The 26687-nt window shown below is 32.0% G+C and overlaps 1 protein-coding gene across 2 annotated transcripts in view; it reads left to right on the top strand.

The window, feature by feature from the left end:
* LOC127737474 (uncharacterized) overlaps positions 1 to 25127 on the top strand; it is a 43661-nt gene extending 18534 nt beyond the window's left edge. For both annotated transcript variants that reach the window (XM_052248186.1, XM_052248187.1), the window contains exons 3-12: positions 247 to 318; positions 1519 to 1567; positions 1919 to 2029; positions 2526 to 3004; positions 3659 to 3823; positions 8895 to 9061; positions 14719 to 14864; positions 15504 to 15581; positions 16579 to 16705; positions 22301 to 25127. In XM_052248186.1, coding sequence (XP_052104146.1) covers positions 247 to 318; positions 1519 to 1567; positions 1919 to 2029; positions 2526 to 3004; positions 3659 to 3823; positions 8895 to 9061; positions 14719 to 14864; positions 15504 to 15581; positions 16579 to 16705; positions 22301 to 22730 — 1824 coding nt within the window. In that variant the 3' untranslated portion in view covers positions 22731 to 25127. The remainder of the gene's footprint in view (positions 1 to 246; positions 319 to 1518; positions 1568 to 1918; positions 2030 to 2525; positions 3005 to 3658; positions 3824 to 8894; positions 9062 to 14718; positions 14865 to 15503; positions 15582 to 16578; positions 16706 to 22300) is intronic.
* Positions 25128 to 26687: the final 1560 nt, after the last annotated feature.

Here is a 26687-nt window from a genome sequence, read left to right as displayed (position 1 = left end):
TACTTGTCACTTTTCGAATTTGAAGACTGCAGAAGGTGACTGGATCTGTTAAGTTTTATGTAGACATATGAAATAGAAAAAAGTAGGCTTTTTGGATTTTTTTTCATTTTTTACAACATGTCTGTTTTGCGCGTGTTCTAAACAAAATGACTTAGTTTGTAAATCATTTCTCCATGTACATGGTATTATAATGAAGTATTTCTGTTGTGTCTGTTTTACCTACGATTGTCATTACTCTAATTGCAGAGGCCTAAGCCAAAACAACACATCAAACAGACCCACAGAAAGTTGAGAATTATCTCAAATACTAAAAGGAAGGTAGGTGTTTTCCTTTGATATAAAATGAACGGTTAAAGTTTCGTAATGTTGATTGTTTCCTAGGATATGTAAGTTTTAAGCTTACACAACTGAATGTTCAAAGTTAGAAAAAGTGTAATTATCAAGGTTTAGAACTAATTTAGAAACATACAGAGCAACGATAATTATCTAATCTAGTGGCAAATAAAAAAAATTCAAAAAGAGGGACCGGAAGAGCCTTCTGAAAAATACGAAAATATAGTAATAACAAATTTCGGTCACCTAAGGGGTAAAGGGGCTAGGGCCCTTGATCCGCCCCTATCATCCCACACTTTCAGTTGCGAGAAAGAAATAAGGTTCCCTTTTTGGAGTCCATACGATTCATTCAGTTTTTGTTTGTTACCTTGATTTGTCTCCTCCCTACAATTTACGAGATTTAAATATCAGTAAACTACTGTGGCCTTTTAAAATGCACTAGTCGAAAGTATGAAGTGGACAGTGAAGATGAATTACTAGAGGACCTGTTCACCAACTTATCTTATTTTAAGCCCTTTCTAGCCTTTTTGGCTCAACTCAACCAAATGTTATGAAACTTATACATAATGCTTTTTACCACCAAACCCAGATGAAGTTTGAATTTTGGTGGCGTCACTTTCACAATTCTCGAGTTATGTCCCTTTATTAATAGACATATTTGCCGTTTCCGCACTCTTACTTTAGTTTGCCTCAACCAAATATTAGAAAACTTATACACAATGCTTATTACCACCAAACACAGACCAGCTTTGAATTTGGATGGCGTCACTTTCGCCGTTCTCGAGTTTTGTCTCTTTGTAAATCGAAAAATTGCATAATTAGCCGTACATTTACAAGCGGGGGGTATCTGTGTCCTATGGACACATTCTTCATTTGTTTACTTTTACAATAGAAATAGTATAATAGTAATGCACACTCCATTTTCCCCAGTAAAGTTAAACTAGTCTAGCTGATTGACAATGTGCAATGTGCATAATTGGTTATTATAATAGGAACCCTTATACTTCATCTTCACTGCCCACTTTTTAGCTTTCGACTTGTTGGTGTATTCAAAAGAGAAGATCAAAGCTTGGCTTTTTTGTGGAGATTTTTAAATTGCGTTAATTTTCTATTCTTGAATTTTTTATATATTTTTTAAATACAAGGCAAAAAGAAATTCATCATTTGCATAACTTTATATTATAGGCTGATGAAATCAGAAGAAGAATAAGAAATGTCCCTGGATCTATGTCAGGTAAGAAACAAAGACTATCTGGCTGTTAGCATTTTCATCATGAATTCGTTCTATTTGCATATTCCCACAACGGATGAAAACACCAAGAAGAACTTGCACCCATTTTTTGACATTGTTTAAAACAAAACGGTTAAAGTCGTGTATTAGTCAGAACAGAGCTATATGATTGAGAACCTGAAATATTTTTATTGTCAATTTATTCAGAAAATTTTAAATGAATAGAATATTTATTCAAATTAGGTTATATGTTACTAAATGTAATACTTATTCATATTAGGTTATATGTTACTAATTGTAATACTTATTCATATTAGGTTATATGTTACTAATTGTAATAATTATTCATATTAGGTTCCATGAATATTAGGCGAATGCGTAGAAGATTGCAGATCTCAAAACATAGTAGAGGATTTATTGACTTCCAGCCACAAGTTTTAGAATCTAGAACAAGACGAAAATCAGGTACTGGTATACAAACACAACACAAATGAAATGCTTGCTCCTAAACATGTCTCATGGAATTATTGTTTTGATGTGAAGGATTTGATTAATTAAGAACACATCAATATTATAAGCATAAATAAATAGGAAAATAAAAGATAACCTTTTTATAAGTGTTAAACTAGGTTGGTTTGTTTGGTTTTCATTTGAGTTAAAAACATTTTATTTAATGTTTGAAGTGATAAAGTCACAATGATATCATGACTACACCAAACCAATTATATTTTACAAATCATTCCATTTTGAACTTCTTCAAGTTTGTTTGTTACATTCCCATTTTGTTGTTAAAATTTTCTGTGCTCTGTTATATAAAATCAATAAAACACAACTACAAAAAATTAATAAAACACAACTTTAACAAACCAATAGAACATAACTACAAGACATAAAGAACACTTAACTGTATACAGTGTCCATTGTACAACATTCAGAATATTAACCTCATTTATGTTGATAGCTGGGAGACGAGGTTATCATAGAAATGCAGCATATGAGAAAGAATTACGAAGGGAAGAGAAACGCAAGGCATTTCGTCATCGACAACGTGTACACAGGTTTAATAAAAGATTAAGTATGAAAACAAAAGCCAGGACAGTTGCACCGCCTACAACAGAACAGGTCGAAACAAGACTTCCTGAACAGAACAATGAGGAGGCGACACCTTCTACAGTGGAAACTGATAATAGCGGAACATGGGAGGTAAAAAATACCAGCACAACGCTACGAAATGGCAAAAGTAAAGGTGTTAGCATGAAAATATTGTTTAAACCTCAAGAACAAAGGAGGTTCCGACGCAGGATAAGAAAAAGAGGGAGAATGAGATACGGTTTAAAGAAGACAGTATCTGCACCTTCCAGATTAACATTGCAAACACAGACCTTTGATGATGCTGGATGCTCTCAAGTTTTTAGTGGTTCCCGAATGCCTTGTATGGATGTAAGTTTTCTTAAAAAGCCTTATGACTTACATCGTTTGACTATCTGTCTGGTAGTTTGTCCTTATGTCACCAATATTGAAATGGAAACGTCACTTTTTTATTACGGGTTCTGAAACTTCATTCCTAAATCTGGTATTGCTACTCGTGACAGGCAGTTATTAACATTATTGATACTTTTGTCTCCCAAGCTTTTAAATTTTAAAACAATGATGCAAAATTAGGAATGAAAGTGTTCTCTGTATTGTAGCATTTTAATCTGGTTTTTACCGCTTGGTGTAAAGATTCAAGAAGACAAATTACTTTTATAAAACTTTCAATGCTCTAATAAATAATATTGTCTCTTTTTCTATATATTTACCTGACCATTGCAAGTTTCATCTCTAAAGAAATAATAGATTTACCTGACCATTCAAAATTTCTCCAAACAAACAATAGATCTACCTCACCATTCCAAGTGTCATCTCCAAACAAAAGATAGATTTACCTGACAATTTCAAGTGTCTCCAAACAAACAATAGATTTACCTGCCAATGTCAAGTACCTTCAATCAAACAATAGATTTACTTGACAATTCAAAGTGTCATCTCAAAACAAACAATAGATTTACTTTCGACAAAATATGTTATGTAAGTTGACAAACAATATTGTTTTAGATACATTCAGCAGACTATTCCCAGTATGATTTTGATGCAACCGATCCTGTTGATCATCTTGCACCGGTGCCATATATACCATCTCTTCCGGAAGTGAAGAAACTTAGTGTGTGTAAGGACACCGGAGAAACAATACTTCACCGTGCTGCTAGAATGGGACATGAGGTAAGGTTTATATTCTCTTATTTAAGATTTTTTGTTTTTATTATTTTGTTAGATTTGGAATGTTTTAACCAGGATTCCAGTTTTCTATTCTGTTTTCATCGAATTTGAAATATTTTCTTGTTTGATTTATTTGAATGTTGTGTTCTCAGGATTGCTGGTTGAATAGTTATCCTGCATGTTATATTTTGAGAATTGTTGGTTGAATAGCTATCATACATGTTATATTTTGAGGATTGCTGGTTGAATAGCTATCATGCATGTTATATTTTTAGGATTGCTTGTTGAATAGCTATCATGCATGTTATATGTTCAGGATTGCTGGTAGAATAACTATCATGCATGTTATATTTTGAGGATTGCTGGTTGAATAGCTATTATGCATGTTATATGTTCAGGATTGCTGGTTGAATAGCTATCATGCATGTTATATTTTGAGGATTACTGGTTGAATAGATAGCATGTATCTTATATGTTCAGGATTGTTGGTTGAATAGCTATCAGTAATGATTTGTTTTTATGATTCTTGGTTGAACAATTTTAGGAAATGAATATCATGTTTTAACATGTTTAAGGTTATTGAGTAGAAATGCATTCATTAATGTTGTGTTCTCCGTTTGTATCTGTTTATGTCTTTTGTTAATTGCATTGTCGCTGTCCTTCATGTATTCTTGCTATGTTTCTTTAGTTTCTTTAATTTTAACTGTAATTTATTTAAAGCTATCATTCCCTTTTTTTCTTGGGATACCTTAAATATCGAGGGTCTTTTTTCTTTTTGTCATATTTTCCTCATCTGAATTGATTTTGGTGTTTTTGTCAATATTTGTTTATTCTTCGATCCAAGTTATTCTGCAAGATGTCAGCATCCAAGTTTCATGTTAAAGATCAATGATGTCCTTGGATGGTTCCTTTATCAATGTCCCACATTGACCTGCTTTGTTCCAACTTGACCTTATTTGTTCCATCTTGACCTTCTTTGTTCCATCTTGACCTTCTTTGTTCCATCTTATCTTTCTTTGTTCCATCTTGACCCTCTTTGTTTCATATTGACCTTCTTTGTTCCATCTTGACCTTGTTCGTTCTATTTTGACCTTCTTTGTTTCACATTGACCTTCTTTATTCTAACTTGACCTTATTTGTTCCATCTTGACCTTTTTTTTTCCATCTTGACCTTCTGGGTTCCATCTTGACCTTCTTTGTTTCACATTGACCTTATTTGTTCCATCTTGGCCTTCTTTTTCCATCTTGACCTTCTTTGTTCGATCATGATCTTCTATGTTTCACATTGACCTTCATTGTTCCAACTTGACCTTATTTGTTCCATCTTGATAATTCTTGTTCCATCTTGACCTTCTTTGTTTTACATTGACCTTATTTGTTCCATCTTGACCTTCTTTGTTTCACATTGACCTTCTTTGTTCAAGAATTATTGATTGCTTTTCTTTATTTAAAGATCCAAGTTTGTTTTCTTTGTTTAATGCTATCAGAGAAACAGACCAGGAAAACGTATGTGCATGATTCCATAATAAAGGTTTTCTTCTTTTTCCTTTTGTACCCATGTTATATTTCTTTGTTTTCATACCAAATGTTAGCCTTCTTTTTCCTGGTTTTCATTGATTCATTGCTTGTTCGTTGTTTCATTAACAAAGATAAGCACCCTTTCTTTCTCTTTTCCTTCATCTTTGTTCATTTGTTGTCAAGACTATAATGCACTTTTCTTAAAGATCTTTCATTGTTTTTGCTTTACCTGCGTTTCTTTATCTCAGTATTTAGTGAAACCCGTGTATTGATAAATAGTCATCCTTCGTGTTAAAAGTCTTGTGCAATTCTATATTTTAATTGGAAATAGGGTTCAAAGACCTCAAGTTATAAAAATGAGGCGATGTGGTATGATTGCCATTGACAACTTAATCTAGTTTTAAAATATAACGTGCAACTTATGTTATAATGTTTATAACTCCAAAAAATATAAAAAAAAATGTTTTTCTAGGAAGTAACCTAGTCCAAGTAATGTTTAAATATTGTTTCTAGGAAGTTATCGATTGATTTATAACTTCCTTGTTTTTAGAATTAATAAACGTTTGCCATACGCATAAATTGTCTGAAACTTGTAATTAGATATATCATGGAAATATTTAATTTGTCCAGGAAGTTTCTCAGATCATATTAGCAATAGGTCGACTTTATGTAGTGTATGGAATGATTGTCAGGTGTATATATCCTTCTGGCAGAGTTCATCTTACTGTGACCTCATTTTCATGGTTCATTCATCAATGTTAAGTGTCCATGGTTCAGTCCGTTTCTCAGATACTATAAGCAATATGTCAACTATATTTGGTGGATGGAATGATTGTATGTAGTACATGTACATGTCCGTCTGTATGGTTTATCTGAACATAACCAATTTTCATGGTTAATTGGTTATTGTTATTGTTTGATTATGATATTATAAGCAATCGGTTAACCATATTTGGTGTATGGAATGATTGTAAGGTGAACATGTCCGTCTGGCAGGATTCAGATGACATTGACTTCATTTAAATGGGTCATTGTTAGTGTAAAGTTTATGTGATACTTGTTTTAGAACCTTTATCTTAAAGACTTTCGACATAACTGAAATCTTTATCTATAAAGCAGACGAGACATTTCAGCGTGTGCACTCTTGTTTATTGTAATCTCTCATATATGAATGACAAACACACTATATACATACCATCAACATTATAAAAACAGAAGTAAGTTAATAGTAATGTGTAATGTAGTATGTAATCGTTCCCTTAATGCACTGTGACAATACTAAAGCTGCAATTTATAATGCAGACAAGAAGTACTTAGTAATACTCACTTACGTTTATTAATCATTGATTTTGTTTCTAATTATTTACAGTCTACTAAATCAGATTACAGAACTAGTTTGTCGTATTATTAGTTCTTTATAATCCATTGTCTTGTTAAAGTGTGCTTGCACGAATCTGACGTTGGCACATTAGATTCTATGAGGTTTAAATGGGTTTTTATATTGAAACACAATTATATTATGTGAAAGTTTATACATGTTCACTTGAAAAAAGGTATAAAAATATGTACAATAATTTTCTTTCTGGTCACTGTCATTTCTCAGCAAAGCAGATGTCCTGAAAGATTTTGTATATTATTATGTCTGACGTCCCTTCATTCATTTAATAACCCTTTTAAAGAACCTTCGTTATAGAAATGGATTTTAAAAATATATTACAGAATTTTTTGTGGACTTTTTGGCCGTTGATTTCCCAGTATCGTTGTTTTGTTCTAATGATAGCTTTTAAGTTTTAAGATGTATTTGATATATACCTTTTTCCGTCGGGGATTATTGGGATTATTATTTTCGTTGTTTATTAGATAAAGATCACGGAAGTTTATTTGTTGCAGTTTGGATTTTTAAATAATTATGTTGACTGTATTTTTCCACTGTACTTCAGAACAATATTTTCGGCAAGTTATTTGTCCCTTTCGATTTTTGTCTGGAACACCAAATTCGTTAGAACGTTGAGAAACAACTATCACATTCACCTTTAAATATATATCCGCTAATCATGTCTTATTTTAAGTTCGCATCATCTTCCCTTTCTATAAAATTAGATTGCCGTCACTTGATTTCAGTTAATTGAATCGTACTGGATAATTTTCCATTTGTTAGGTTTACACCAGTTTGCCCTTCCAGAGATGTTTATTTCCTATGAAATCAATATGTAACAATGTCTTAGGCTTATTGATTAATCTTGTTTATAATCTGTAACAATGTCTTATAGCTTGTATTGATCGGTGTGTAGGTAAGACAAAAAGGTCACTAGAGGACAAATAATCAACACAAGGAAGTCTTTTTATATTATAACTAATCATGCGGAAGGTAAACATAAAAATTGTATTTCCTGCTTCAATTGGTACGCATATATAGTACCTATGACCGATTAATACTGGATGTTAGTTTAAACTTTTATTAAGCTATGATTCAATTCATTCTATCAGCTATTGGTCCCAAAATAGGTTCCTAGACTAGCAGTTGTCTTATAATGTTAAATCATTTAGTACAAGTATGATGATAATTATAAGATACGTAAGCAATGCAAAATGTTAAATGAATTATTTAATGGGTCTATGCTCATTGTTCCATAGTTGTGTTAAAGAAGAAGTCTTAATGATGGATTATTGATGTTTGGTAATTCATTCATTTCAGTTTATTGCTATCAGATCAACAGACCCCATTCCATCACATACTTCAGTGACTTTGTGAAGTTTACATTGTTCAAATTGTGCAAATGATATTAAGAGTAATTGTGTTTTAGTGAAGTACTTACAATTTAAGTTTATGGCAGATCAAAGGGCCCCATTCCATCACTCATACTGCTCCTTTGGAAACTTTACATTGTGGAAATGATATTAAGGCTAATTGTGTTTCAGGGAAGTACTTACAATTGAAAATAAGTATTTTAGTCTGATGATGATTGCCTTATTCATGCGTCTTTGTCACAAACACTTTGTTACAGTATATTAAACCAATTTCGATGACTTTAAATATTTCAATGTTTCAGTTGTTGTGATTAGGTGAATGTTGAGAAAGTAGCTATATATAGGTCAGTCATGCATCCATTTACTAACACTTACAGTTTATTATTGCCTGTCCCATGTTCAGTTTGCAGATATTTCTGCATTTTATCACATAAAGATCTCATGAATAATTGTTTGAATTAAGAATAACTGATGTTAGAATCTTTATTTGAATGAGTTTATATGTTAACCTACCTTTTATTTGTAGTTTAATCTATGACTATGAAGTTTTCGAATTAGCTGAGTCTAATCATACACTAAAAGAGATAAATATTTCTATATGTATGTATGAATTAACATGGTCAACCATAGAGTTACATGTATATGTTATTGGTTTTGTTTGTTTTTTGTTTTCCTGCAAATGTCAGTGTTGCCTCTTTAAAGTTTTTGACTATACAGTACTGGGAACGTGTGGCACGTCAGTCTTATAAAAATATCCTTTTTTTTTTTATCTCTGCAGAAATATAAAACCTTTTATGTGTTATTTCAGGATGTGGCATTGTCCTATCTGCAAACTGGAATTGTAGACGTGAATGTCCGAGATAATGCGGGATATACCCCTCTTCATGAAAGCTGTGTGAGCGGGAACATGGTGATTGCACGCATGTTACTCTCGTATGGTGCCATGGTGAACTGTGCTTCTCAAGATGGAATAAGGTTTGTAAAAAACGCTAACGATTGAGTTTTTTCTTTATTAAAATTGATTCTTTGCCAGATGCTCTAGTTTCCTTGTTGAATTCCCAAATATAACAAACCAACTGGTCCGTAGTTCATACTGAAATCCTGTGTCTTTCCATTTGTTACAATGAATTTCGTTCTAACTTTTTCATAAATAATTATTTTTGAAGTTCACACTCAAAGGTATTGTTTAGTCGTGCAAGTGCATATCCTGTAGGTATAAATTAGAGCTGACAGACTTACAGTATTGTAAATCCAATAAATGCATTAAGAAAGTACAAATCAACTGAGGGAAACGCACAAACTCCAAATGTAGGGAGACCAAATATCAAAATCTTTGGAAAACATAAAAGAAAACTATGGAAAATGGATTGTCTTTTTTAACCAGTGGACACCAAGCATCATATTTACGAAAACAATAGCTCTTTATCTGTCTTATATGATATACCATGATGGCTATTTATGTGTACTTTATAGATATCATGCTAGCTCCATATCCTTATTTTATGAAAGATGCTAATTCTATATCTGTTACTTCGTGAATAAATATGCTAGCTCTATTTCATTCTCAACAAAATGTTATGCTGACTCTATATGCTAACTAAATGACATAATTAGCAAGCTCTGCATCCCTGCTTAAAGATACTTGTGGTCCTACAGCAACGAAATATTGCTCTTGTTCATGGTTTTGTCTGGCTGCTTACGACGTCTTTACACAAAATCCTTAAGAGATATATTGATTGATAATTCAGTCTGTGAGAACATGTTTTATTTTACTTGATGGACTTTACACTAGCTTTCAGTAGAGACGGATACTCTTAGATTGGTATTTTTTGTCTTTTGTCCTTTTATTTGGTTTTTTCCTAATTACCGATCTGATAAGCAAACCTTTTACAGCTTATTTTTTACAGTTTTTTCTTGTCTTGTGTTGTAACACGACTCTGACACAGGGATTGGGAAGGACTGAGCACTCTTAAACCCCAGGACATTCTTTTATGATTGTTCCAGGGTCAAGCCAGGAACCTGTTATCCAGTAGTTATCGTTGGTTGCTGTCTGCCATTTGCTTTTCGTTCATTGTTGTAGTATAAATCAGACCGCAGGTTTTCTCTTTTGAATTGTTTGTATGGTTTTTGTTGATTGTTGATCGCTATACGGTGCCTGTTATTGTTCGCAGTCTTTTGTCCTTTAATCTTTGTATAGTTATTAGTACCCTACTGACGAAGTCGAAGGGGACTTTAGGTTTGCACTCCGTCCGTCTGTCTGTCCATCCACACTTTTTTCTTCACGCTTGAAGATATTGATTTGATATTTGGTGTATTGTTTTATCATGACAAGTTACAGATCAAGTTCGAATTTTGTTCCGGTCTGATGATTTTGTGCAGAGATATGGTCCTTTGACTTAGAAAAATTCACTCAAATAATCAGTTTTCCGCACTTTTTTTGTCATGCTTGAAGATATTGATTTGAAAATTGATATATAGTTTTATCATGACAATTTACAGATCAAGTTCGAATTTTGTTCCGATCTGATGATTTTGTGCAGAGATATGGTCCTTGGATACTTAAATAATCAGTTTCAACACTTTTTTTCGTCATGCTTGAAGATATTGACTTGATATTTGTTATATAGTTTACACCATGACAAGTTATAGATCAAGTTAGAATTTTGTTCCAATACAATGATTTTTTTAACGGTAGGGAACTATGTATTGCCATGCAATACTCACAGAATGCTGGTCTCATTAGCAATCCACGGGGGTCTCAACATGGGATTTTGGGTACAGTTGTGCAGCTTGGATTTAAAAAACACCCCCATTCATATATTGAATAATTGTGAAATCCCTACCTATACATACATTTCACAGCGAAATCATAACCCATTCATATATTCAATATTAAAGTGCAAAAGGTTCGATATGTGACTTTTTTTTTACTATACTCTAGTGGGTAAAGATTATTAATTGTGACAGTGTAATAAAATTTGATCAATAACAAAACTTGTGTCAATAAGTTTCAGCAGATGTGGAAATTTTAATGACAAAGAGTTTTGGAAATTCAGTGAAAATCGTTGCACAACAAACTGAAAAATTATGACCCATTGATATATCACAATTGGTCAATTACTACTTATTGATATATTTCCTCGGTAAAATTGCACCCCATTGATATATTTGACGTATCAAAAAAGGGACCCATTCCAGCGGCACATATGTATATTCCTTCATTTGGAAGAGACCCCCCCGTGTAGCAATCATATCTTGTTATTCTATATTTATGGAATAATTAGCTGATGTAACCCGTTTTAAGGAAATATACAAGATCTATTTCAGGCTTACTGTAACACTATGGTAGCCCTCTATCTCGGTGCTCTTTATCGACGCTTATGTAACTACAACGCTAGCGTTAAACGGCATGCTCCATATCTGTACTCTTAAAATATTATGCTAGCATTACAAGCGTACTTTGTGCGCTTGAAATTAGTAATTGATTCGTTAAATTGTTCTAAACCGTTCTGATTAGTCACTTTTGAGTCTTATGATATTATATTTTTTTTATAGTTTTTCTAAGTGAGGATTTTTGTTATTCAATTTGATTAAACATTTAAATGTGAAGTAAAAACAAAATTCTTATGATATTATATTGTATTATTGTTTTCCTAAGGATTTTTGTTATTGGTTAAAATTTAAATGTAAAGTAAAAACAAGATGTTTTCCGAAATTAAACATTATTTTAAATTATGTATATAGAAATGTGCATCCGAAGTACGAAGTGAGTAATGTGTTATTTCATTTAATGATATGTGCAGATACCATAGCTTGAAAACAAATAATAGTAAAACAATGATAAGGGCGACAGTGTCGATAGTCATTTCCTGAATTTTCGTTCATTTGAATATACAAATATTGTGTAATTATTAACCGTTACTACTATTAGTTATTTGTACTGTCTGACACGTCTCCCGTCAGCCCGAGATATCCACTTCAATTAGGTCATCCAGTGTGTTTTATCGCATCATATTTTCACGTTGATTTACGTACACTTATGTATGAAGTGTTTGTATTAGTCAGTACCAGTTATCTGGCTATAGGGCCAAAGTCGTTCACCAGTTCTTTAGATCCTGAAGAATTTGATTCGACTATAAAGATATCAGGAAATAGTTCACACGATATTATAGCTATTTATAATAAATATTAAATATGTTGTTATTTTATGCACAGGTGAATATAGACCACCTTTGTTGATATTAATAGAAAATAGCGTTATAAATATAAAGTTTTGTGCGTTGGAGTAATTGTGAAAAAAAAAGACTTTTACTTTGTGTTTAACAAATAATTTAAATCCCAAATACAAAGATAAAAGATAATTAACATTGCCATCTGTTCCTGTACATGTTGACATTTTCAAATCTATTCTATCTGTAATAATTTTAAAGAAAAATGCCGAGAAAAATGCAAATTAAAGAAATTGCTCCAAGGGGATTTAACTCTAAAAGGGGACGATGAAATCCTACGCAGCCTCATATGGTAATACATCATAATGAGATCTATATATTGTCCAAATAAGGTCATGATATCTTTAAAACAACGAGAGGGGGGCATGTAGAAAAAATACAATAAAAGGGAGATAACTTCTAAAGGGGATGATGAAATCCTACACAAGGTCATCTGGTAATACTTCATGATGAGGTCTATCGATGGTCCATATTTGGTGTTGATAACTGCAATGGAAACGGGGGGAGGCCATGTCAAAAAAATGTTGGAGGAGAAAAAAGAAAAAAAAACATTAGAAAAACAATAAGGTCTTTCCTCGCGTAGGGGAAAGGCCTTAAAATAATGAAGATAAATGAAAAAGCAGTTAGCCTCTCAATCTTTTTAATCTTGAGGGTAATGCAATTGATGGTAGTACAATGTTTGGACTTTAGTTTCAATGGTAATATATGATGATTTGATTAATATTTTAAATTTGAATTATGAAAAATTATACACAAACGTTCATGGACGTAATAAGTACGACCCGTGCAAATAAACTGATTGATCATTTAAAGAAACTTAATCTTGAAAGTTATCAATTAAACTCTCTTGTAAGATCTTTGAACACTGTTTTATGGGTAGATGTATTATTGGTTATCATACCATACATTATCTCCTTATTTTTATATTGTATACTATAAAATCATGTAAATGTCAACTTTGTCTAAATTCTCAGTACCTCATTGCGTTTGTTATAAATGTAGCCCTAATGTTGAACTATTGAAACTTGTTACATTGTCATGGCAGTGTATATGTACTCCATTAAGGGTTGTCCTACTACTTTCTTATGATGTATGTAGTGCAACTGTAAGATGTGAAAATTTTAACGAAATGAAACCCTTTCTGAAAAAGACTACATGCTAATTTTTTTTAAAACGATGTTTTGGTATGTTTGAAGAGCTTTAACAACCATTTGGTCGATGCCACTTTTTATGGACGTTTCATCATTAGTCCTGAAATCAGTGCTCTTATGCTGGCATTAATTAATGGTATGCTGAATTCTTGTAAATTTACTGTTATAACGCATTTAAATCGTTTAAACGATTAAGTAAACGACTAAGGTTTTCTACCGATACGCATGGATGGCCATATCCATATGCGACACAACGTTTTAGAATTTTGGTTTTCAATGCTCTTCATCTTCGTGTTTGATACTATATTTCTAGTGTATTAAATTATAAGCCTGGTATATATGATGAGGTTTTATCTAATTGCATTGCTGTATTCTGACAATATTGGAAAAGTATGCATTTAACGACCTTATACGTGATGTTATATCGACGGTCTGTCATATTGACTGACGTGGATGGAAAAAACTGTTATTACATAATACTAGAACTATTTGAGGAGTAGTAGCAAGACTGATTAATAATAGATTACAATAGTCGTTGTAAAGAGTAATGCTAAAGTAATTTTTGTAAATTTCTATATTTCTTTCTATATTTGGGATATTGACATTTTTGTCATGTTCGTACGTCTGTCTGTCTATTTGCCACCAAAATTTGTTCAATATAATTCTTCCCCTGTGTACATAAAAATGAAAAAAATACAGGCATAAGTGTTGTATAACAATATTGAATATGAATGTTGATATACAAGATTGATGTAAGTGTTTTCCTGAATGAACACATTTACTTTACCATCTCTACTATCTTGAAGTTTTGTCATCCATATTTGAATAATGATAGAACAAAACTTGAAAGATATCTTACAGACCAACCAAGTTTATGCACCTTTTTTTATTTTTGGAAAGACATTTTGGTTATTTTGACATATATATATATATAGATTCCCCCGGTATACTTAGTCATGTTGGCATTCGTAAAAGTTTTGAAAGGATGTTTAAAACTTCAGCATTTAGTTTCCTAGAGTAAGCAAAGTTCTAGATAACATTAAAACATATTCCATTAGTCCATATGCTTACTTTATGATTTATGTTTTACCTGCCTCAAAGTATAGAAATCATTGATGCAATAATTCGATGTACTTCCCGTTATAATTGAGTTTTGGGAAACATTTTATTGGAATCATTATTCGATCTGACACTCTTTATCTACCAGATTTAGGGTCCATTGCTTGATAATTAATTATATTACCGTTTTCAGGCCAATTCATGATGCTGTTGATAATGACTTTGTGCCATTGGTGAGACTTTTATTGTCATATGGTGCAGATCCAACCTTATCAACGTATGGTGGTAAAACTCCCCTGAAAATATCACATTCCAAGAAAATGAAATCTCTCATTCAAGGTTCGTATTATGTATAATACATATCTGGCAAGAATTAATTAAAAAGAAATGGTAAACATTAACATTGATCAAATTGGAAAGACAGTTAAGATAACAATTATGTCTCAGTTTAAAATTAGAAGTTTTACGAAGTCAAATATGTGACCTCACAATTTGTGCTTTTATAATATCCCATTAGAAAACCACTTATTACATTATACATATACATATACGTCCATCAGGTATTATTTTTTCATATTTACTAATTGATGATAGCTTTATATAATGCAGATTTTAAGTGTCTTTTGTAGTTTCAATGGTTTATTTTCTGATGGAAATAAATGGCTACTATTTTAAACTATGATGAATCTGTTATAGGATAAGAAATGTTATTACAAGAAAAAATCTCGGCAAATATATTTTACGCCATGAAGAGTATGTAAGATTTTACAACTTTGCAGAACTTATTGATTTTTTATTTGATAATGATTTCATGATAACTGAAGAAGAATTCGTTGACTGAACGCCCAGTACTCACTATTGTTGAGCCTCTTAGCGTTGTATATCCCTACCCCTGTATTGCTGACTTTTTATACCTCTTTTTGAAAGTAGATATGACAGGATTTGGTGTTAATAATATTAATTTCTTTCCTTGATTAGGTTATTTAGGCGATATCAATGGTTTTAATGAGGAATCTGATTTGTCTGTGTGGGAGTTTGGTGCCTTTCAGGATAATGGTAAGACCTATATCACAGGTATATAAAAAGACACATAGCACCAAAACTAAAAACAAACAAAAGTCGATAAAACATAAAGAAAACTAAAGATTTTTGCAACACAAAAACTCAATACAAACAAGGGTGATTGCATGATGTGAACATACCATTCGGTGCCAAATGGCAATCCATATTCAGGAGGATCTTACAGGTACACTCTATTTTGTACTTTGTGACGTGCAGTTTGATGGCAAAAATAACGGTTCGCATCAGTTTTTTTTTAGGTCATATCGTAAACATTTCAATGTTAAATGAAATGCTTACTATTTGATTTTGCGTTTTGAATTAGATTTGAAAGAGGGACGAAAGATACCAGAGGGACAGTCAAACTCATAGATCGAAAACAAACTGACAACGCCATGGCCAAAAATAAAAAGACAGACAAATAATAGTACAGATGACACAACATAGAAAACTAAAGACTAAGCAACACGAACCCCACCAAAAACTGGGGTGATCTCAGGTGCTCCGGAAGGGTAAGCAGATCCTGCTCCACATGTGGCACCCGTCGTGTTGCTTATGTTATTACAAATCCGGTAAATAGTGCAATTCGGCAGGTCACATTCGCGAAAAGGGAAGGGTATTGCAGTTACGACACAAAAGGAAATGACAAGTTTGCAAAATCAACAGATTCATACAACCATTACTATTTAGCAAATCAATAAGTCAACACCTGACTACACATTTGAATTTAATATTAACATTTATTTTCACACATTTCAATTCGAGATATGTGGTACAGTCAAAATTGTCAGTATTAAAGGCCATTAAAAAGTATTGACCAATATATTAGTTCAATATAATCAAATCTTGCATACATACACTCTTAGAGAATTGAAATTAGAAATAAGCAAATGTAGATGCTTTAAGTAGACAAACTATTTTCTCATATTCGTCAGTTTTTCTGTCCATTATACTAGTAATATCGCGTTTTTTCATCTCTTTTTACCCATTACAGCGATGACAGAAGATGGCATCTTAAACGACATCCCCTCAGATCCAGAATCCGATGATGGTATCTTTATAGAAAGCGACACTCCTTTATTCCAAGAATTTTCAATTACTCACCCGATCTCAAATGAAAGGTCAGTGTTTTCTAGTGGTAAATTTCTTTCACGATCTCAAATGTTTACTCTATTTTAGGTCCCTCATCGGAGGGGCCAATAGCAAAGATGCAACGAAATTTCAGTTTTATCAATATACACACCATACAGAACAACGTTCAAATATTTAACATATTTACCGGTATTAAAATAATATATAGGATAATTAAACCTTTTTAATGTCTAGTTCCTAACGTAATCTTGGGGGAGGCAAACACTTGAATTGATCGATTGCTTAGCTTGAGGAAGGCTCCAGGCAGGGGTCGTTGCTTAAGAGTCATACAGTTATATGTTTCTGGCCGTACGTGTGTCAAATCATTAAAGCAAGTAGTAACAATGATAAATAAGGGTAATTTAGTTATAGTTGCTTATCAGCTTGAGGAGACGACAGGAGGCGGTGATCGTATGAATAGGATTCACCCCATATAATGACCAGCCAGGCAAGCAGTTCAAATAATTTAGAGGGATAATTTACAAACAAATTATGAAATATAGCAATTTTAACAAATTTGAAAAAAAATTGAAATTGAAATGAAAGGTGGGATGTTTTGTCGAGAAATATTACTTTCCAAATATCGAACGAATTGCATTTATACGACAGCTTTTAATAACTCTTCAATTAATATGTTGTTTAAGAAATGCAATGTAGTAAATTGTGTTTAGTTTTATTTTTTGACTGCACGGTTAATGTAAAGCAGACATGCAAATCACGTTTACGTGTATATACATGCATACTTGTCATAACATGATTAAACGCTATACATTTTTTTATAAATTTGATTCGGAAGTACCTTTGTTAAACTCCAAATACAATTTTCATTTTGCATGAAATCTTGATTTTTTTTTTAAAAAGCATTTTATGCGGCAAAGAAAATTGTCGTTGAGAAAAAAAAACGACCTAATAGCACTTGGAAATTAGCATGAGATTAGGATTCAAACCATGTAGTAGTATAGATTTAAAAGAAAAATGTGTTAATCCGTCCATTGATTTTTGTATCATACCGGGATATAAGAACAACAGCTGTAAAGTTTATAACTGATTTAGGACATTCATAGAAAGTTCAAGGACATTTTTGTAATGGTTTTGGAAGAATATGAAGAACTTTCCGGTTACGAGATCTCAACAAAAATATTTGACAACGTAAATATTGTAGTGACAGAAAAATAGCCATTAATTTTAATATTTTATTAAAGTAAACAAACTGTGAGAAAATCGATATGAAAATTGATACCTGTAATGTACATGATTTTTATTTTCTAATGAGGTGGTAACATGTGAAAGTGTTAATAAAACAAATGGTATTGACTTGTGTACAAATATACTCATCAACAAGCTGTCACTAATAAACACATTTTCATAAACCAACATAGTCAATTTTACATTTTATTTTGTATTGATAATTATGTGTACGTTTGTTATTGAATTTACTTGATCACGTCAACATTCTCATGATTGACATCTGAAAATACAAGAACATGAAGCATTTTCTCTCCAAGTAATTCAGCGTTTTTTCCTTTTTAAAATATACACATGGACCTCATGGCGAAAAGTCTAATATTTTCTTTGTATATGAAAAAAATTGAAGTTCCAACTATTATTTTGTTAAACAATGATATGCAAATCATACCTTATGCCCTTTGATATCAAACAAACAACTTATTTAAGAGAAAATTTCAAATTAAATACCATTCAATGGCTCATTTGCAATGGCTTTCCAAAACGTAAAATCCGCTATATCAATAACATCATTTCACTGTATCATTCGAAAAAGAAGTTTAAAAACGTCAAAGTATTATTTAGGCCTGTATAATTGTTTTTGATCCAACAAATCAAAATAAGATAAAGAAAATAGAACAATTTCAGAAAAGAGCATTGTGCACAACTACATAGACCAAATACATGGCTGTGTCATAAATATGGTATAATCATTAAAATTGAAAAGCCTCTTAGAACAAAATTCAAACAGATTAAGCATGCATTTTAAGATCAAGCTTGATCTAATCGACATTGACCATCAACAATATTTGAGCCCTAAAGGACACCCGGACCAGCGATAAAACCCATTTCTACCAAGAACGAACAAGAACATATGACAGAGGCCAATCGTTTTCCCAATGACTATAAGGGCTTCGAAATAACTGCCAACATTTGTAACATTTGCCAAGGCAGTTGCGGGATTCAGAGCTGCCTGATGACTTTCTCTGAAATAAGCTAGACCACATAATCGTGTACATAGTTTTGATTGTATATAGTGGACGTTTTAAATAACCTTTATAGAGATATATTTTGGCGCGGAACCACTGAACAATTGTGACATTTCGACTCAGTGTGGATTCGTATGGCGGATGATGCATGCATAGCATGAGATGCTTACCCCGTCGACGTATCCGATCTCGCTCCTGTTGGAGTTCATCAGATTTCCCCAGTTTTTGTTTGTTACTTTGTTTCTTCTTAATCAATATACTAGAAGTAGGACGAAAGATACCAGAGGTAGAGTCAAACTCGAAGATCGAAAACAAACTGACAACGCCATGGCCAAAAATAAAAAGACAAATAGACAAATAATAGTACAGATGAAACAACATAGAAAACTAAAGACTAAGCAACACGAACCCCACCAAAAACTGGGGGTAATCTCAGGTGCTCCGGAAGGGTAAGCAGATCCTGCTCCACATGTGGCACCCGTCGTGTTGCTTAAATTTTTACAAATCCGGTAAATAGTCTAATTCGGTAGGTCACATTCGTGAAAAGGGAAGATTTGAACATCGGTAAACTACTGTTGCCTTAATTTATATTTCCTTTTAAATTCGGTTCCGCACTTAGAGAAAAAGAAGAAGAAAAACAGAATGCTTGACAGGAAATGTTGTCTCTTGATAGGTCATAACATTGTCCGAAACTAAAGGAATGTTTGCATTACACCATATGAATAAGAAAAGAATGCTAAATAGTTCACGATTAGAACAAAAATAAAGAGTATGTTAATATATTTCTAAATCAAATCAATTGTCATTCCGCCGATGAAAATGAACGTATTATGATCCAATTAGCATATTTAGAAATTATGTTAGATTTACATTTGTGCACATCGCGTATTTGATAAAAGTACAAATATCTTGGCATTCTGCCAAACGTTTAATTACACAATGTCTGTGGTATTTTATTTACGTTCTTTAAGGCGATCGATACTAGCTGGAACTAGGTCTGTAAATCACATTATATGATTTTTGTTACGTGATTTGGAGATATAAAAGATAATCAGAAGAAGAAATACAACTATTAAAACGTTATATACTTACTTGTATATTCTCATGCAAAATGCAAGAATATTGTAAAACAATAGATACTAAAATAATTTGCTTTTCTTTAGTTATAGTTTTAAATATCATTTTTGTCTCACCTTGATGGAGTCACAAAGCGAGATAAGGTATGTTGTTTCCGGCGTCGGCGGCGGCGTCATCAATGTATTAGTGTTTGATTAGGTCAGTTTATGGGGAACCACTAGTGGTAGGTCAATGATATTTGGTATGCAGTTGTATTATCATTGGCACCTCTCATTTCAAAGGAGATTAGTTGGCCTCGCCCCCTCAGTTATGGTCTATTGACTTTGAAACTTTTGCTTAGTTTCATGTATTAGTTTGTGATTAGGTCATTTTATGGGGAACCACTATTTGTAAGTCAATGGTATTTGGTATGCAGTTGTACTAGCATTGACACGTCTCATTTCCATGGAGATAGGTTGGTCCTGTTCCTTCAGTCATGGTCTATTGACTTTGAATATTTTGCATAACCTATATCTTAAAGTATTGCTATTTTAATTCAAATTTTTGCATTTAACTCTCGAAATAACAAAAAGGCGAGACATATATCTGTGTAAACAGTTTATTTCACTTGTTTATCTGAATTATTGTTTTAAATATTACATTTTTGACTTGCTTTAATGGCTGAATTATTTTTTAAATATATTTATTTTTACTTGCTTATCTGAGAGCATGCTACACACATCAATAAAAAATGTAAAGAATATTCTCAATGCCAGATTTTGTAAGAGGACGGGATGCGCGAAAAAGGCAAATTTTGACAAATTGGCAAATCAGGTAGCCAGAGATGCGGCAAATTACCAACCGTTGTCTATGAATTCCTTCTTTCCTAAGGTAGCAATAATTTCACACATTCCTTACTCAAACAGATGGATCCGCAAATAATTACAATACAACAGCTAAATCCCATGTATGGTTTTGGGGAAAGTTGAAACGAATTCTGCATCATACTGCTTCTGAGACCGTTTGCTCCAACATGTTCTATTGTCTATAGATTGTTTGGCATCATACAATCGCAACTAGAAGTGCTTAATATCTTAATATTTTCCTCAATGTTGACACAAATAGACGACTTCATACTAGAATCTATGAAAACGTGATAATTTCAACTTTCCAATCGTCAAATTCCCATTTCTCAGTAGTATTATACCCGTTGCCCTATCGTATGGCGTTATTTTCGGTAAATACGTTACGTTTGTGCATATTCCCACTATACGAACTTCATTAAAAGGTGGGCTCCTTACACAAAATCTGCTCCAACAGGTTTATGTGGAAGAGCAACTCAAAACGACATTACACAAGTTTAAATGTCACCATTACGAATTGGTTAACCGATACGATGTGTCGGTGTCTCAGCTCACTTGCGACATATTTTTTGCGATCTTAGATCTTTATATTCCTGTATTTTAATTTGAACTGTAGCTTTACATATTGTGTCATATTTCCGATGGTGATATTTTGACTGAATGTGGGTTTTCATGACGTTTGATGCATGCATGACAGAAGACGCTTACCCCGTTGATGCATTAGGTCTCGCTCCTTTCAAGGTTACTTGGCCCAACGCGCCAAAGTGAGCTTTTGCCATCACTTGGCGTCTATCGTCGTCGTCCGTCCTCGATCAACTTTTATAAATATCATCTCCTCTGAAACTACAACGACAAACTTAACCAAACTTGGCCACAATCATCATTGGGTTATCTACTTTTAAAAGGTGTCCGATAACCCCCGCCTTCCAATTCATCTGGCCGACATGGTTACAAATAGAACATAGGGAAGGGTTAAATACAAGTCGTGTCTTTTGTCTTGAAAACCACTATAGATAGTGAAAATCTGACGGGGTGAAAACGTTCAAAACGATGAGATCTCTCTTCTGTCTATTTACATAGTCACAAGCTGCTTTTCTAAAACTTCCGTGCATTCATTCGTTTTATATTGTTGACCATACTGTATCCACGTCTCTATTTGTCAATTTATTCGAGATTTGTGGGATTTGACCTATTGAGGCATAATGTTCCTTCATAATATAAGTTCTAAACGGAAGTTCTGAAGTTCTGAAATATTGTTTCCACTGGAACAAATATTACAGAATTTGTTCCTTACCGAATAAAGGATATATACTATTTGTTCCAATAGGAACAGATGTTATGGCATTGTTTATAACAAAGTTTCCAGATGAACTTCTGTCAGGCGGAACAATATACGTGCGACTATTTCGTCACTAATCAGTGTATTTTAATTTTTGTCCTTTTTATTTTTCAGACAAAACGTTGTTCTTTTGAAGGACGTTACAGAGTTACTACATGTGAAAACTGGTGATTTAATGAAAGACAAATCAATCAAATCTGTGATTATTGAAGACGTTAAAGAAGCAATACAGTCCATATCTGAATTCACATTTTGTTATGAAAGACTTCATTCTGTATGTGAAGGTAATTGTCGTCTGCTACAAACAAATGACTTCAACCTTGTGTTCTCAAGATCTGAGAAGAAAAAGATTTCTGAAAAACATGATAAAGGAAAGATGGTAATCGTTCAAAGTAATGCAACAGAAGACAAGAAAGAGAAGAAAAAGGCAATGGAGAAAGATAAAAGAAAACAAGAGAAAATATATGACTTTGGAGGTGAACAAAGCTCAGTGGCAAAGAGTCCTAAACATAAACCGTCACGTTCTTATCATCACGACTTTTAACTTTTCCTGAAATTAAATGGCTGTTATTATTATATGTATCCTATCAAAAAATTATTATTCAGTATTAAACAACAAATATTAATTTTATGATTGTCACGAATATCAAGTAAAAACATTTCTCATTAATAGCAATTGTTCTGCACGGGTTGGCGTAATGCCAAAAAGACAGTTTTTTTCTCAGGGAAGCCATTAAAGAAGAAATGACGTCTGCATTTTAACATCAACATTAGATATGACATTAAATGTCAGTATTGATGCCATATAATTTATCATTCATAGCATTTAAAAATGTATTGATGTAATAACCTTTCTGAACGTATTTAGAATATTGATCCATTTAAGTCATTTATCATTGCTGTAATGATGCTGAGCAGTAACGTCAGGCTTTGGTGAAGAAGAATTATCATGAGGTATTCACTTAGGGGTTTATACAATTATAGTCTGATAACATCTCGATGTGGAAAGACTGTATTAATTAGTATTGTAACATTGTAAGAAGGATTCTTTGTGATACCTGGTAATAGAAAAGATGATAAGAAGTTTCTGAGAGTACAATGACCGGCGGAGGTCGTTGCTCAGTATAAGTATTGAAATGTGATTTAGATATAAATCACTAATATGAACAAATCAATATTATTCATATTATGTAACAAAAGCTATATTGACGTTTATAGAAACATGCTGAAAACGTAAAAAATTCAAATATCTCACAATTAAACAAAACGACCTATCCATCAAAATAGGAGCTATGAGCTCTAGCTGTAATAGATAACAATATGTTGTATGAATATATGTACATAAGAATACAAAGTGTTTAACAGAAGAAGCAAACAAATTTGTTATAAATACTCGCTGGACGAGAAAATTGTTGTTATAGTTTTTTATTTTGCAAAATCACATAGAACATAGTCAATTTATAGTTGTTTCAAAAATGTTAAATAGTAAGTTTGCCAAAATGAGGTGTTGTTTGTTTATGTTATGTAATTTTATATTATACGTTTGTACATGAATGTAGAAGCATGCATGATTGTTAATGTGCAAAGGTTGTTAAAGATTTGTTTAGAAAGTATAATAGAAATATATGTTTTGGTCTGCTATAAGTATACACAGTAGATATGCTATTTAGGCAATATAAACTTAAGCATTCTATCTTGTTGTCTGAATAACAGTTGTCACACTTCAGAAACAAAATCGTTTTCCCTAGAAATCTATTAGATAGAATATATCGATTAGGTCCCTGAAAAAATATAACAAACAAATAAATATCTTTTGTATATCAGCTATATTGAAACCTATTAAATCTTGCTTTATGTCTTATTTCAAAAGCTTTGAAAACAAGGTTTCATTTTGATGACTGAAAAAGATATACTTAAGGAAAGGTTTCGTTTACTTTATTTTTATCATAGTATTATGGAGTCTCTAGACTTTTTTCCTCTAGTTAGTTCCCCTTTCTTTTTTGATGCTTAAATTATCTAACAGAGATTTAAAATATATAGTGCTTATACTTTATTTTTACTCTCTTCTGTAAATGCCTCAATTGTTTTCCTTTTTTGTTGATTTTTTTCACTTTAGATGGCCGTAAGTCATAAAATAACTTATTTAACTAATTGTTAAGTGTTTGATATGAATGACTTGTGTCTGACATGTTTATATATTTAACCAAGTATCAGAGAAATTCATAGAATAGACACAGCTTATTTTGATTATACCAACTTGCTGTGGAATATATATTATAAAGAAATATTTTACAGCAGTCAGATATTATTTTCATCTGGGCAAAATGAAAAATGCCTTAAGCAAATTAAGTAATAAGTACTTGGGAAATGATGCATTGTCACAAATGTAAATTTGCCTGTTCGTATCATTTTACCACCTAACACTATTTATATTAAGTAGATCTGCGTAAATTCGGTAAAGGATCTGCACTATAATGAACGACAAAACAGTCATTAAAATGATCAAAATTCATAACATTTCCCTACAGTTGTATATATTTACAAATTTATGTAAAAAGAAAATCCATATTTACATGGACGGGTTAAATAAATCAATTCCTAGATGTGTTTTTATTATTATAAATCATCTCATTAAATTTTGAATGTTCATGTGACATGTCACACTAAAATAGATAGCAAACTATATTTGTAAGAGAATTGTGTTCGAAAGAGGGACACACAAATATGGAAAAAAGATTTTATAACGCTGTTAGATTCTTCTTATCAATATACAGTGATCTTTGTTCAAAGAGACTTCATGGTTTGTGTATAAAGTCCTCTGTGAAGAATGTTGTGGTGTTGATAATGAATTGTGACAGATAGCTTCATCAGTATTGTGATGTTTTCAGATGGTGCATTTGTTTGTTACTTATTGTTCATATGAAATAAACTTGTTTCTGTACTTTAGTTTCTTTTTTAAATTTGGCATTAAATTTGTTAGATGTTTGTTTACTCTTTTTTATAAGATTCTAATTTCATAGAAATACGACAGACCGGATATTAATCTATTTCATCTTTGCTTTTCGTTGTGATAACTACTTTTTGTTGTTGCTCACCAACAATATAGCGGTATCATTTCATAGGATTTTATTAAATCCTCTAATCCAAACAGAAAGTACAATTATAATTTTGTGCGAACGTTAATATGTTTATAATGTATCAAAAATTATACTGAAAGGTTCAATAGGAGCGTACTTTTGATTAAAGATTTTATTTTAGCTTTATACCAAAGTCAAGAAATAAAAACAACAGATAGATCCGGAGCATTGACATGAAATAATTGTAGTAATGGTGGTATGCACACATAAGAACAATATGTGTATTCTAATATTATTAAAGGAATTAATAACACAAGTAAATTATTTTTTCTATTATTCACTATCCTGAAAACTCATTTTCTTCTTTATACATTTAGTCTAAATATTAAATATTTCATACTTCTTACAAATAACCATAAGACCTACAAAAGGATAAATGCTTGAATGCATTGCTCATGGACCTACTTTTTAAGTAAAAACGTCCTTGCTTTGATTTTTGTCGAGCCTTCGACTTTTGTCGAAAAAGCGAGACATAGCGATCCTACATTCCGTCGGCGTCGGCGGCGTCCACAAATATTCACTCTGTGGTTAAAGTTTTTGAAATTTTAATAACTTTCTTAAACTATCCTGGATTTCTACCAAACTTGGACAGAAGCTTGTTTATGATCATAAGATAATATTCAAAAGTAAATTTTGTAAAAAAAAAATTCCAATTTTTCCGTATTTTACTTATAAATGGACTTAGTTTTTCTGCCAAGAAACATAACATTCACTCTGTGGTTAAAGTTTTTGAAATTTTAATAACTTTCTTAAACTATCCTGGATTTCTACCAAACTTGGACAGAAGCTTGTTTATGATCATAAGATAATATTCAAAAGTAAATTTTGTAAAAAAAAAAATTCCATTTTTTCCGTATTTTACTTATAAATGGACTTAGTTTTTCTGCCAAGAAACATTACATTCACTCTGTGGTTTAAGTTTTTGAAATTTTAATAACTTTCTTAAACTATCCTGGATTTCTACCAAACTTGGAAAGAAGCTTGTTTATGATCAAAAGATAGTATCCAGAAGTAAATTTTGTAAAAAAAAAATTCCATTTTTTCTGTATTTTACTTATAAATGGACTTAGTTTTTCTGCCATGAAACATTACATTCACTCTGTGGTTAAAGTTTTTGAAATTTTAATAACTTTCTTAAACTATCCTGGATTTCTACCAAACTTGGAAAGAACCTTGTTTAGGATCAAAAGATAGTCTCCAGAAGTAAATTTTGTAAAAAAGTAAAAAATAAATTCCATTTTTTCCGTATTTTACTTGTAAATGGACTTAGTTTTTCTTCCAGTTAACATTACATACAGTCTGCACTTTAAGTTTTTAAAGCATTTATTAGATTGATAAACTATCCTGGATTTTTACCAAACTTG

The sequence above is a fragment of the Mytilus californianus genome, unplaced genomic scaffold (assembly GCF_021869535.1).
Source record: "Mytilus californianus isolate M0D057914Y unplaced genomic scaffold, xbMytCali1.0.p SCAF_4, whole genome shotgun sequence".
Classification (NCBI taxonomy): domain Eukaryota; kingdom Metazoa; phylum Mollusca; class Bivalvia; order Mytilida; family Mytilidae; genus Mytilus; species Mytilus californianus.
Note: the sequence above shows the minus strand (reverse complement) of the source record. Positions and strands in the feature narration are given on the sequence as shown.